The sequence below is a fragment of the Echiichthys vipera genome (genome assembly GCF_963691815.1).
Source record: "Echiichthys vipera genome assembly, chromosome: 2".
Lineage (NCBI taxonomy): Eukaryota > Metazoa > Chordata > Actinopteri > Perciformes > Trachinidae > Echiichthys > Echiichthys vipera.
Window position 1 is genome coordinate 2565983 of NC_139827.1, and position 14413 is coordinate 2580395.

Sequence of the window (14413 nt, forward strand, 5' to 3'; positions counted from 1 at the left end):
GTGTTTTATTTGCTGACCCACTGCTGCTGTAACAAAATCATTTCCCAGTCTGGGATCATTAAAGTAAATATATTCTATATTCTGTGCCTTATTTCCTGACTGACTGAATTTTTTTTAATTTAATTCTAATACAATGTTTATTTATTATTATTTAGCTTTGTCCAGTAATTTATTTCTTATTATTTAATTTTTTCATTTATTCCTTTTTGATTGTGCATAAATAAATAAATAAAAATAAAAATAAATAAATAAATACCGTCGTTCTCCCAGGGCTGATTTGCGACAGTTTCCCAAACAAACAGCCGTCCCGCTTTACGGCAGAGGGTGTTGCTCGCTAACCGGAGCCAGGCAGCGGCTGTCAGCAGGTAAATCCCAGCAGGAGTCCCTCTCTGCAGGCTCTGCTTCGATTAACCGACTTCTCTCACACTGTTAGTCGGCTCCTCTTGCAGTATTACCCTTTTTTAAAGTCACTAGTGCTTTCGACCAACAACAACTGACGTGAACGTCGCAGCTAGCTCCCACACATGCTAACGCTACTACCCGTGCACTAACACAGTGGATGGGCAGTAACGTTAGCACCCTTTGGGATATTCTTTTCAGCCATGAACCCCCTGACAACGCAAAACCAGTTTTGTTAAGGGTTATAAAGGCTTTATAATCCTTTATAAAGGCTTTAAAATACAAAAACACTCGCTACTGCTGCGTTTCAACCGTAAACCGTGACTGCATTTGTTTACGGCAGTTAAAATAGGGATGCTAAATATGAAATAGGGAATTTGGATCCATGCATGAGTCATTTTTTAATGATTATATATTTTATTAGTCTCATGTACCCCCTGCAGTACTCCAAAGTACCCACCAGGGGCACATTAACACCTGTTGTGCCGTGTTCAGCGCCCCTGCCGTGAAATGCAGCCCCTGGCATTATAGGTGATATTCTGGATCTGAAGGCTGTTATTTCCACCTATAGGAGTAGTTTATACACAGGTAACCACATTAAAAACACACTTTTGAACCTATGAATTGCAAGAAAAGCTGGGGTTATATTTAGGAAACGCTGAGTCAAATACATTAGACTTGCTCAAAAGATCCATTTAACTCATTTAGTAATTATGGCTGCAGTTAATTTCCACAGAACATACAAGAAGGTGTTTTTTTGTGTTCGCTTTTATCCAAGTTTGTGCCTTTAAACTCTTTCAAATAGTTTAAAGACTGTAAGTCACCAGTGTTCTGACCGTTGTGGGTTACCTGTATATATATAAACTACTCCTGGGTTACCTGTATATATATAAACTACTCCTGGGTTACCTGTATATATATAAACTACTCCTGGGTTACCTGTGTGTATATATATATAAACTACTCCTGGGTTACCTGTATATATATAAACTACTCCTGGGTTACCTGTGTGTATATATATATAAACTACTCCTGGGTTACCTGTGTGTATATATATAAACTACTCCTGGGTTACCTGTGTGTATATATATATAAACTACTCCTGGGTTACCTGTGTGTATATATATAAACTACTCCTGTGTTACCTGTATATATATAAACTACTCCTGGGTTACCTGTGTGTATATATATATAAACTACTCCTGGGTTACCTGTATATATATAAACTACTCCTGGGTTACCTGTGTATATATATAAACTACTCCTGGGTTACCTGTGTGTATATATATAAACTACTCCTGGGTTACCTGTTTATATATATATAAACTACTCCTGGGTTACCTGTTTATATATAAACTACTCCTGGGTTACCTGTGTGTATATATATAAACTACTCCTGGGTTACCTGTTTATATATATATAAACTACTCCTGGGTTACCTGTTTATATATAAACTACTCCTGGGTTACCTGTTTATATATAAACTACTCCCGGGTTACCTGTGTGTATATATATAAACTACTCCTGGGTTACCTGTCTATATATAAACTACTCCTGGGTTACCTGTCTATATATAAACTACTCCTGGGTTACCTGTGTGTGTGTATATATATATAAATACACCTGTATATGTATAAACTACTCCTATAGGTGGAAACAACAGCCTTCTGATCCAGAATATCACCTTTAATGCCAGAGGGTGCATTTCACGGCAGGGGTACTAAATATGGTACAACACCCCCATTTGAGAAAGACTGCACTAATAAACTAGGCTGTGTGGGAAAATACTTGACTTCTACAGCTTGTTTATGATCTGAAATAAGGGAAATGAGTGAAGAAGACTGAGCTGAGCTGTGTAATCCAAGACATACACTGGAGACTGTTACAGTAAAGCGTCACTGTTGCTGTTTATGTGCATATTAGCAGCTCTCACATTTGAAACATGGAAGCAATGACAATGGGAGTGATTTATTTTTTACTTTACTTGAACATTTCAATTTTTACTACTTTACACAGGTATGTTTTACTTTTTACTCCACTACGTTTATGTATTTTTAACTTTATTTGACAGCGACAGTGCATATTAATAAACTTTCAGTAAATATGCCAGATTTAGCCAGAAGGCTAGTTTCCATCTGCAGTCTCTGTAACAATAGGCTCCTTAAAAGGCAAATAACAAGAAGGGTTAAGAAACAACACATTGACTAAGGACAAACAAGAGTCGGCATCAGACAAATACAAATAAAGGTATATGGGATATCCAGGCAGCAGCCAACCGGAGCAGACAGGTCATGCACACAACAGGACGACATACAAACAGAAAAGAAACCACAACAACATATCGTTCATAAACAGAAAAAAAAAAACAGCACATGAGAATGAACTACACAAACTCCCAGACACACTGACACAAGAAGGCAACAGCAGGGGGACCGGGTTCAGTTCTGGCAGGTCACATTATCAATAAATCACTGTTTCAGATTGGAACTAAAGGAGCAATACGTGTTTAAATCTCTTTATTCGTTAATTTGACACTTAAAAATAACATATAATGGGCTTACCTGTATGATATAATGCACTAAATGCAGTACTGCTGATTTATTCTCAGTACAAAGTATCCACATACTACATTAAACTACATTAAAAGGCCCTTACATGTATTTGTTATTGAAGAATATAATATGATAATATTCTATAATCATGTAAAACGTTGACGAAGCCATTCTGCATTATGAGCATTTTTATATATAATCAATAAATCACTGTTTCAGATATGAACTAAAGGAGCGATACGTGTTGAGATTTCTTTATTCGTTAATTTGACACTTAAAAATAACATAATGTGCATATAACATATGTGACGAAGCCATTCTGCCTGATGAGCATTTTTACTTCTTCCACCACTGTAGCTGCAGCTGTAGCTAACCATTAGCTTATGTCTTCTACCCGCTCAGGCAATGCGCATTGGACTCTCCGGTGTAGAGACACTGCGTGGTACATCCTTGAAGGCTTTGGTTGCGGTGAGTTTGTGTTTCCTTGACGCTCCGCACTGCACGCAGAAATGTCTCGAACACACGTGGGGGGGTTCCTTCGTGTCTGTTGAGCTCCATGTCTGATTCAAATGTATTTTGGACGCATCTGTTGGTTGAGTTTCACCCTCTTCCTCCTGTTCTCGTCCCAGACGGTGCTCCTGAGTGTGTTTATGTTCCCGCTGCTGAGGACTGTTGGACTGAGGGCGTTTTCCATGGCGACCGAAACTTACCTGTCAGGCACACACTCCGCCGCCTTCGTCACTTGTCCCAACGACACGGTGGCTAAAGAGTTGGCCAGGTGACACAATCAGCAACGTCTTAATTCTGTTTTTGAAATGTTTATGACTGTAGATTCTATTATAGAAAATCTATTCACGGCGTCTTTACCCTCTGTTACTCATCTCATATCATCTCATCTTCAACCTCTTGTCCGGGGTCGGGTCTCGGGGGCAGCAAAACTTCCCCAAACGGGAAGGGGACCCCAAACTTCCCTTTCCCGGGCCACATTACCCAGCTCTAACTGGGGGATCCCGAGGCGTTCCCAGACCAGTGTGGAGATCTAATCTCTCCACCTGGTCCTGGGTCTTCCCCGAGGCCTCCTCCCAGCTGGACGTGCCTGGAACACCTCCCTAGGGAGGCGCCCAGGGTTCATCCTTACCAGATGATCCTGAACCACCTCAACTGGCTCCTTTCGACCCTCTGTTACTCGCTGGACATACTGAAAATGGGATGCCCTGTTTGATGAGACATAATTGCAGCTCATGCAAGAAGAATGTGGATTTTCATGTCTTCCATTCAGTCAACAGTACTGCCATGCACATTCATTTGTGGCTAACTCTTCCTTTCCTCACAGGGGTATTGTGCAAAGGAAGCTAGCTGCGTGCGTCAACATTGTCCCGGCGATCACGTCGATGTAAGTTTTGAGTTTCCAGTGTCATGCTGGACTGAGTCGTCTTAGGAGATGATGTTTGCCCTTTTAAAATGTACATTAAATACATTATAAACAAATAAATAAGGATGAATCACCAGATGATAAATTCCTTATTCTTCTTGCTTCTTCAGATACGAATGGCAGGGGAAGATTGAAGAGGACAGTGAAGTATTGCTGGTGAGTGTTGACTCCATGTTGTAATGTTTTGCTGTGTAAATGCAGGAAAAATATATTTTTACAACACAGGGTGAATAACTATCACAGCTACTGTACTGTAACTATCGTCGCTGCACCTGTAACTACTACTGCTGCGTCTGTCACTTCTACCACAGTTGCTATTATAGTGCTAACACCCACAGAGAGAGTTACTGCTACAACAGCACACAGACAGGGATATGGTTTGGGTTTGATCAGTACTATTGAGAACACAACACTGCTTACTAACAATAATGAGTCATACCTGTATGGCACATTCTTTAGAATAGTTTGAAGTGGTTGTAATTGACTGTAAAGTTGATCTACATATAATTCACTTGTAGTTTACATGCAATGTAACTGTTTTAGGAATAAACAAAAGTATACACAATGATAAAAATGAGCCAAAGGACAAGTCTGGATCTAAGGGCGCACTCCCACTGTCCATCCGTACCGTGTCCCAGGACGTTTCACGGCTAAAGCCTAGTTCCTTTGACCAGTGTGAGTGCAACCGTACCGCTCCTAGGAGTGGTACTCTTGCCGTCCACGGCCCGTTTGGTAGAGGTGGGCTTTTGTAAAGCACGTTTGCACATGTACGAGTACTAGCTCTGAGGTAATTTCCTGTGCGTCTGTTGGGACATAGAAAAAAGAAGGAGGGACCATGCGCGGACATTTCAAACAATGGCGGTGAAAGGTTCACGTTGGTGTGATGCGGAGGTGGAGTGTTTACTGCAGATTTGGTCGATGAAAGACGGAAAGATCTGGAAACAAAGCCACGCATCGCCATGACGTCATCAATGCGTGTGACGTGTTACGGCGTGATGACGTATAGGCAGCAAGAAGCATTCTCCGAGGCCCAGGTAGTGTGAGTACAAACGGGCCTGGAGGGGGGGACAAGGACCCTAAAGCACGGGGCACGAGACGGAAGGACAGTGGGAGTGCGCCCTTAGTCTCTTCACTACTGATGAACTGAACTCAAAGAGAGAGATAATAGTTATTGAATGTTTTGAATTATAACTGAAATGAACCAGGCATCTAAACAAACCAGTGTAAAACATGATTAGCTTAGCATTGTTTAGCTACTTATTTACCTTTCCACAGTGGTGCATGATGACGTTATGATTTTATCAAGTGACTGGTGAAGTCTGTGAGTCTGACCCGATGTGTCTCTCTCCGGCTCAGATGATTAAAACAAGAAGCTCCAAGGTGGCGGCTCTCGCTGAATTTGTCCGGTAAGTTCATTTTTAAACACCCCAACTCTCACAGGAACAACGCGTCGCTCCATTATCGGCCGTGACTCACGCAGTTAAAGAGTATGGCTTTAAGTACTGCTGTTTATACGTACCGCGCGCCTGTCTGTGCACTCAGATGACTCATAACCGCTCATTGTTCTCCTCCCCAGCTCTAACCATCCTTATGAGGTGGCCGAGGTCATAAGCCTCCCTATCGACCAGGGCAACCCGCCCTACCTCAAATGGATCGGGGAAGTAGTCCCCGAGTGACTGAGGGATGAGCGGATGAATTCATTAATTAATGCACGCACGGAAAAACGAATCTGAAAAACGTTTGTGTACACACTTACTTCCTGTTTCCCCTCAAAGACAAGACACGATCATCATCTACAGTATAATGCTGTTGCAGTACTAACTGCACGCTCTAATACATGACAGATTTGGTGTTTTGAAGTGGTTTACGGCTAAAATCTGTCCTTTTTGCTTTGTTCCAGACATCATTTGATTTTTGCAAGTGCTTAATATTTCTCCCTCTAGTGCATGGGTGTCAAAGTGATCCAGTAAAGGGCCGTGTGTGTGTGTGTGTGTGTGGCTGCAGGTTTTCATTCCAACCAATCAAAAACACACCTGGTCCAACAAATCAACCGTGTGAAGACAGTTCAGGTGATTGAGTAACTCGAGTCAGGTGTGTTCTTGCTGGGTTGGAATAAAAACCTGCAGCCACACACACACACGGCCCTTTACTAGATCAGTTTGACACCCATGCTCTGGTGTGTTTACCTGTAGAGGGCAGTGTTGGTCTTGAAGCTCCACTGTTCACCAGCTACAGAATAAACGCTGCATCTGCCACTCAAGTGTCTTAAATGACCTCAGACGTCGGTGAGATTTCTCTCATTTCTGTTGTTAAAGAAGAATTATTTGCAATAAAGTGGAGGATAATTTTTTAATTGTTTTTGAATTCTTTCTTGTTGAACAACAAACAAATGCAACAGTTAAAACATGTAACGTACACATCACGTACTATATCCATGTAGGCACTGTGTGCAGTAGTTCAAATCACACAATTACATACAAACATACATTTAGTGCTAAATATTCACATACTTCTATCTAGTGTGTGTGTGTGCGTGTTTGGTGTGTGTCTGCGTGTGCGTGCGTTTTAATGTGAGTGTGTGTGTGTGTTTAGTCTTTGTGTGCGCGTGTGTGTTTGCGCGTGTTTGGTGTGTGTCTGCGTGTGTGTTTTTAAGTGTGTGTGTTTTTATGTGTGCGCGTGTTTGGTGTGTGTCTGCGTGTGTGTATGCATGTGCGCGTGTGTGTTTTTATGTGAGTGTGTGTGTCTTTTTATGCGTGTGTGTGTGTTTTGTGTGCGTGTGTGTGTTTGGTCTTAGTGTGTATATGTTTGTGTGTTTTTATGCGAGCGTGTGTTTGGTGTGTGTCTTTTTATATGTCTGTGTGTATGCGTGTGCGTCTGTGTGTGTGTTTTTATGAGTGTGTGTGTGTGTTTGGTGTGTGTGTGTGTGTGTGTGTCAGCTGGGATTGGCTCCAGCCCCCTTGAGAAGCTCTAAAAAGATAAGCTGGTATAGCGGATGGATGGATGGATGGAAGGATGAATGGGTGGATGGATGGATGGATGGATAAGTGGATGGGTGGATGGATGGATGGGTCGATAGGTGGATGGATGGATGGGTCGATAGGTGGATGGATGGATGGGTCGATAGGTGGATGGATGGATGGGTCGATAGGTGGATGGATGGATGGGTCGATAGGTGGATGGATGGATGGGTCGATAGGTGGATGGATGGATAGGTGGATGGATGGATGGATGAAATCTCACCTGTAAACATGTATTTAGCCCACTCTCACCACGCTGCACTTGTGTTTGTTCTTTTTGCCAAAGCTCGTCTGAATGCAAACAGTGATCGTAGAAAACAAAAGCAACTGAATGTGTGCATCAAATAAGACTCACAACACACCACAACACACACACACACTCACTGTACTATTTCAACCATCAAAGCCGATTAAGTATCTTTACATTGAGCACATTAACATCGTTAGTGAGCATGAAGCAGGGATCTGTGATACTGACAAACGTTAGCACGTTGTTTTTCTCTGCTTCAGGGATACGTACGGTCCGTCTTATGTGTTTAAACACTCTGTCTTCCACATTTCCTTCATAATATCAGAGGATTCAATACAAACATGATCATCTGTTCATGATCTTCACAGGGTGTGTGCTGTTTTCTCCCCGGCATCTTTCACATTTGTTGCTCAAAGGTCGAGTCACACAGAGTCCTGCTTTTTCCTGAAACCTGCTTTATGTTTATTTAAAAGGTCACCGGCACTGCTCTTCTGTGTTGCACGTCAAAGGGAGGAAGCCAAAGTTAGTTGTCAGTTCATTTTTAAGAGTCCAGGTCCATGTGTGTACGCTCAGGCACGCACGGTACTGATGCTGTTACACAAAAGCTCGACAAAAGCACTCGATGACAGACGGGTAAAATGTGCTTTTGCAAACACTACAGTCACCGTTGTTTTAGCAGAAGTCAAAAGTAAACACTCCCACTGGGATATGATTCATACAGTGCATTAGCCAGTGTTCTATGTTCCTGATATATATATATATTTTTATAGTGACAATCCTTTTCAACATGACGACGATAAATAAATATAAAACAAATATTCACACTTTGTTGTAGTGGGGAGAATACTGTAGTGGACAAAGTGACTGAAGTCCTCACCACCCAAACACACAGGTTACAGGTTAAGTTAGTCGTTGATGACCTTTTTACCTGGGTTTATCTGTTTAAAGGGGACCATAGACAAAGACACAGTCCTGACACTATACACCGTATATGTGTCTTAGGGCATATACGGTGTGCCCAAACAGGTTTTGCGGGTAAAGCCTAGTTCGTTTGACCAGTGTGAGTGCAAACACACCGCGACTAGCTGCTGCTCGTTTTGGGAGAGGTGGGCTTGTGTAGAGGGTGTTTGCACATATACAAGCACGAGCGTGCACACATGCACGAGCAGGGCGCCTACGGCAGCTCTCACGTAATTTCCTGTGCGCCTGTTGGGACATAGAAAAAAGAAGGAGGGACCATGCGCGGACATTTAAAACAAATGGTTCACGTTGGTGTGATGCGGAGGTGGAGTGTTTACTGCAGATTTGGTCGATGAAAAGATTCAAAAACAGTCGACAAGACGCACAAAAACTTGGAAACAAAGCCACGCATCGCCTTGACGTCATCAATGCGTGTGACGTGTTACGGCGTGATGACGTATGGGCAGCAAGAAGCATTCGCCGAGGCCCAGGTAGTGTGAGTACAAACGGGCCTGGAGGGGGGGACAAGGACCCTAAAGCACGGGGCACGGGACGGAGGCACAGTGGGAGTGCGCCCTTAGACTTAGCTAGCAGGCAAGACAGGCAACTGCTTGGGGCCAGACAATAGGAGCGGTAGGGAACCGGACCTCTCTAATGGGGCCCCACCTGACTCCACACACTCCCGTTGCTAGTGATGTGCAAGCTTGAGTTTAAACAAACCTATAATGGTGATGGACTCTAGTTCAGGAGGTGCCCCCTGTGAATTTTGACCTGGGGCCCCAACGGACTCTAGAGCTGCCTCTGCTTTGGACTACTTGCAACAATAACAGCACACTGTACTTCACAATACTAACAGGCAGTGTTTCAGATATTTAAATGTGTTCTTCCTCATCTCATCTCATCTTCAGCCTCTTATCCGGGGTCGGGTCGCGGGGGCAGCAGCTTTAGCAGGGGACCCCAAACTTCCCTTTCCCGGGCCTCATTAACCAGCTCTAACTGGGGGATCCTGAGGCGTTCCCAGGCCAGTGTGGAGATCTAATCTCTCCACCTGGTCCTGGGTCTTCCCTGAGGCCTCCTCCCAGCTGGACGTGCCTGGAATTCAGTCCAAAATCAAGCCTACTTTTATATTTAGTCATTTACACTATTACGTCATGCACATATCTACCCAGAACCTCGGCTTCGTGATCCAACATTGAGCCTGTAATCTGCAGTAGTTCTCTATTATTCACAGTTGTTTCAAATATCAGGAGAAATGCTCCAAATGTCATGTACCAAAATCCACTGCAGTCGTGTCGTCTGTTACAGATAGCTGATTTCAAGCACTGATTTATTGTCCAGGCATTCTCCAAGTCGTGACTTGCTCTTTCTACTCTTACTGGCCACAGAGGACGCAACCTCAGCAGGATCGAGGCCCGGGCCTTTCTCAGCTACTTCTCCGTGTTTGGCGCTGTGACCCGAGTGCTCCGGCTCAGGTTTATCCCTCTGCACGACCACAGTCCGTGATCCCTCTGTCACCCCACTGTGGTTTCCGTTTTGTGATGTTTTGCATATTTCACTCATCTGCATGGCCCCTCCCGTTCCATTGACTTCCCCCTCTTCTTCTTTTTCACCACAGTCTTTCCCGCGCACCTCGATCGCTCCTTCACATTTTTGTGCGTGCAGTGCGATGCCACCCCACTCCTCCGTCGGCCGCTGTGCCTCGGTGCCGGCCCTGTCGTTGCTCTTCACCCTGCGTGAAGCGCCGCACAGGGCCTTCCTGAAGCCTCTCTTAAAGTTGTCGGACAGAAATCCGTACAGAATGGGGTTGGCACAGCTGTTCGCATACGACAGCACAACGACAAAAAAGTAGAGCCCCCGGAAGTCCCCAGGCAAGACCACCAGGAGGTTGACGATATTCAGAACGTAGAACGGTAGCCAGCAAAGGACAAACACAGCCACTACGACGACCACCATCCGGGTGATTTTGCGTTCGGACTTCCTGCGGCGAGACGATGTGGCCTGCGCCCGCTTTCCGACACTGCGCACCTTTGAAAGAAAAGATAAAGAACTTAGTTAAACACACACGTTGACGAGGAAAGTATCAGCTCGCCAAAATAAATAAAATCTCTATTAGAGTCATTATTATTATTATTGCTTTTGCTTATTGTTTTGTCATTTTTCCGTGATTCAGAGGAAGTTGGTCAAAGAACGTCTCATCTCATCTCATTTTCAACCTCTTATCCGGGGTCGGGTCGCGGGGGCAGCAGCTTTAGCAGGGGACCCCAAACTTCCCTTTCCCGGGCCACATTAACCAGCTCTAACTGGGGGATCCTGAGGCGTTCCCAGGCCAGTGTGGAGATCTAATCTCTCCACCTGGTCCTGGGTCTTCCCCGAGGCCTCCTCCCAGCTGGACGTGCCTGGAACACCTCCCTAGGGAGGCGCCCAGGGTTCATCCTTACCAGATGATCCTGAACCACCTCAAATGGCTCCTTTCAACGCAAAGGAGTAGCGGCTCTACTCCGAGTTCCTCACGGATGCTGAACTTCTCCCCCTCTCTCTAAAGGAGACTCCAGACCCCCTCCTGAGGAAACATATTTCAGCCGCTTGTACCCGCGACCTGGTTCTTTGGGTCATGACCCAGCTTTCATGACCATGGAACGTTCACTGCATTAATCCTAATGGCCTCCTTTCCTGCTTATTAAAGTTGCTCTCCATAAGAATTGAGATATCTTGTTTCTAGCGGCCTCTTGGGCGGTAAAATGTAACCGCCAGTCTGTTCTGTCCGAACCTCCATCTTGTCACATTCATTGACACTATGTGTGTCGACTATTTTACATTTTTTGCTCTTTTGTAAACTTTATTGATACATATTTACCTCTCTACTTCCAGTCCGTCCCCTATATGTTAAATCCATACACACACACACACACACACACACACTATTACACCTTTGCCACCTATCACACTTCCGCCCTTACTACCCAAGCCTGACTCAAGTTGGAACAGCCAGATTTCCAATTACAAGTGAATGCAGCATAACCGTTAGTGACGAGTTAGACTGGCAGACCAACTGCTGTCCGCAGCGTCACTCACGTGGCGCCATATTTATAAAGAAGACTCGGCAAAAAGGCAAATACAGGTGCTTTCATTAGTGGGTCACATGATCAATCACCATTGTTTTAACTCACTCTGTGATGGATAGAAACTTAACAGATTATTAAATACATGAAAATCGTCAACATCTTTAAATCACTTGTGGTTAGATGAACAATAAGGTATTTTTTAGGGGGTAAATTGGACTTTTGAATATTGAAAGTATCACATAAACATGAGCGGATCAATGCTGCTAATGGTGTAAAACATGAAAGTATGTCTTTAATAAGAGGAATGATGCCTTTACTGTCTCGTATAAATTATTGTGGTGGATGTTTTTCCCACTAACTCATAACATTAACTCCGGCACAGTGTGCTTCTCCATTATTTTGGTACAAATATTGCTTCTGTGCCCTCCAACATCATTAGTGATATCAACGGAAAACAGCCCAATTATAAAGGATATTAGTGTGTTTGTGCACACTAGGGCTTCTCTGCACTGCGGCTTTATTTGGAAGGATTTATTTACTTAAAAGTAAAAGTGCCGTTGGATTTGAATTCAATGGTGGTGCATTTTGGGAGGTTTTCGTTGCCACTGTACTCTACGGGGGAATTGTTGAGTCTATCTCATCTCTTCTTCTCATCTCATCTCATCTGCTTATCCGGGGTCGGGTCGCGGGGGCAGCAGCTTTAGCAGGGGACCCCAAACTTCCCTTTCCCGGGCCACATTAACCAGCTCTAACTGGGTGATCCTGAGGCGTTCCCAGGCCAGTGTGGGGATCTAATCTCTCCACCTGGTCCTGGGTCTTCCCCGAGGCCTCCTCCCAGCTGGACGTGCCTGGAACACCTCCCTAGGGAGGCGCCCAGGGTTCATCCTTACCAGATGATCCTGAACCACCTCAACTTGCTCCTTTCAATGCAAAGGAGCAGCGGCTCTACTCCGAGTTCCTCACGGATGGCTGAACTTCTCCCCCTCTCTCTAAGGGAGACTCCAGCCCCCTCCTGAGAAAACAAATTTCGGCCGCTTGTACCCGCGACCTCGTTCTTTGGGTCCTGACCCAGCTTTCATGACCACAGGTGAGGGTAGGAACGAAGATTTACCGGTAGATCGAGAGCTTTACCTTCCGGCTCAGCTCTCTTTTCGTCACAACGATGCGGTAGAGCGACTGTAAATCATAAATAAGTTATAGAGTGTGGTCTTTACCTACTCTGTAAAGTGTCCTTAGATAACTTTTGTTATGATTTGGCACTGTAAATAGAATTGAATTGAATTGAATTGAATTGCGAGAAACATCCAGTCGCCAAGCTTTAAAGTATGTCACGTGCAGTCTTAAAGATTACTGAGTTCTCAAAATTGATAATAAAATCAATGTACTTTTGGATTCTGGATCAATTTTGGGTTCAGTCACCTCTATGTCAACAAAACTACCTCAGCGTAGCAACGGTGGCCTCTGGGATTTTGGTATTTTGAGCTGTCCGCCATGCCAAAATGACATACCTGGTTTCTTAGATTTAAAGATGGTGGTCATATTACAAAAATGATTGTTATATTATCATTATCCCGTGTTTCTATGCTACGTAATGTTGAGGATCTTGTGCTGTACCTTGATGACGATCAGCAGGTAGCACAAGCAGATAACCAGCAGGGGGCAGAAGAATCCGACGGTACACGTGTAAACGATAAAGGACGTCTTCCACACTTCTGCAGGCTCAGGCCACACGATGCTGCAGTTCCCATCGTCCTTCAGCACGTTGGCAAACACCACCACTGGCAGCACTACCACAAAGGACCCCACCCAAACTGTGGCGCTGATAGCTTTGGCTACACGGGGCCGCCGCCACCAGAATGAGCGGATGGGGTGCACCACAGCCAGGTAGCGGTCCACTGACATCACAGTCAGACAGAAGATGCTGGTAAACTGGTTGATGGCGTCCACCGTCATGACCACGCGGCACATTAGGGAGCCGAAGGGCCAAGAGAGCAGAGCGTTCTGCACCGCCAGGAAGGGCAGGCCGAGCATGAAGAGCTCGTCTGCGATGGCTAAGTTGAGGATGTAGATGTTGGTGACTGACTCATTTTTGGTGTAGTTGACAATAACGTGGATGACCAGAGTGTTGCCTACGAGGCCAACAACACACACAATCCCGTAGATAAGAGGGATGAAGATTCCAGCCAAGCCAGGCAGGGATCCAGGCTCCCGTTTGGTGCAGTTCTGGCAGGTGTTGTTGAAGGGGAAAGAGCCGTCACTTGGGGTGAAGCCAAGGAGCGGTTCAGACGGCGTGGGGAGGAGCAGGAAATGGGTGTAAGGGGGAACGGAGCTGTTGCTCCAGGTAGCTGTAAGGGCTTCCTGTGGCAGCTGGGTGGCCTGGATGAGCTCCATGGAGGCTTTATGGAATTGGAGGCGACACAAGTTGATAAGATCCCATCAGTGACAGGTCAGCAGCCCTACAGGGTAACGCAAAAGTAGTTAAATTAGCACATTTCATACAAAAAGGAGATCTTTCCATAATGAATTACAAAAGGAATGGTTTCATATTTTGGTAAAAACACTGAAAAAAAAAATGGATGTGGTCAAAAATATGACTTACCCAAATAATTAATTGTATAATCTATATGTAAATATATAAAGGAGTAGTTCAACATTCACTGTATACTCAAGAGTTATGGCGTATTCACATTATCAAGGAAAAAACAGCTTTTGCAGCATCACACCATCTCATTACTGCGTGT

At 44.5% G+C, this 14413-nt stretch overlaps 2 protein-coding genes across 2 annotated transcripts; one reads left to right on the top strand and one right to left on the bottom strand.

The window, feature by feature from the left end:
- The first annotated feature begins 304 nt into the window (after positions 1–304).
- LOC310956052 (protein CutA homolog) lies at positions 305–6712 on the top strand. Its single transcript, XM_083926170.1, has 7 exons — positions 305–365; positions 3354–3419; positions 3581–3729; positions 4285–4344; positions 4494–4539; positions 5740–5789; positions 5960–6712. The coding sequence occupies exons 2-7, from the start codon at positions 3357–3359 to the stop codon at positions 6057–6059; spliced, it is 468 nt and encodes a 155-aa protein (XP_083782296.1). The 5' UTR covers positions 305–365; positions 3354–3356; the 3' UTR covers positions 6060–6712.
- A 3197-nt stretch (positions 6713–9909) lies between these two features.
- On the bottom strand, positions 9910–14063 carry LOC310963497 (somatostatin receptor 3; the record flags this gene model as incomplete). Its single annotated transcript, XM_083936358.1, has 2 exons — positions 9910–10635; positions 13287–14063. The coding sequence occupies 2 exons, from the start codon at positions 14061–14063 to the stop codon at positions 9910–9912; spliced, it is 1503 nt and encodes a 500-aa protein (XP_083792484.1).
- Between the last annotated feature and the right edge of the window lie 350 nt (positions 14064–14413).

Coding starts and splice junctions, on each gene's coding strand:
- LOC310956052 (XM_083926170.1), top strand. CDS start 3,357: ATGCGCATTGGACTCTCCGGTGTAGAGACACTGCGTGGTACATCCTTG. Junction 3,730..4,284: donor GTGGCTAAAGAGTTGGCCAG/GTGACACAATCA, acceptor CTTTCCTCACAG/GGGTATTGTGCAAAGGAAGC. Junction 4,345..4,493: donor GTCCCGGCGATCACGTCGAT/GTAAGTTTTGAG, acceptor TTGCTTCTTCAG/ATACGAATGGCAGGGGAAGA.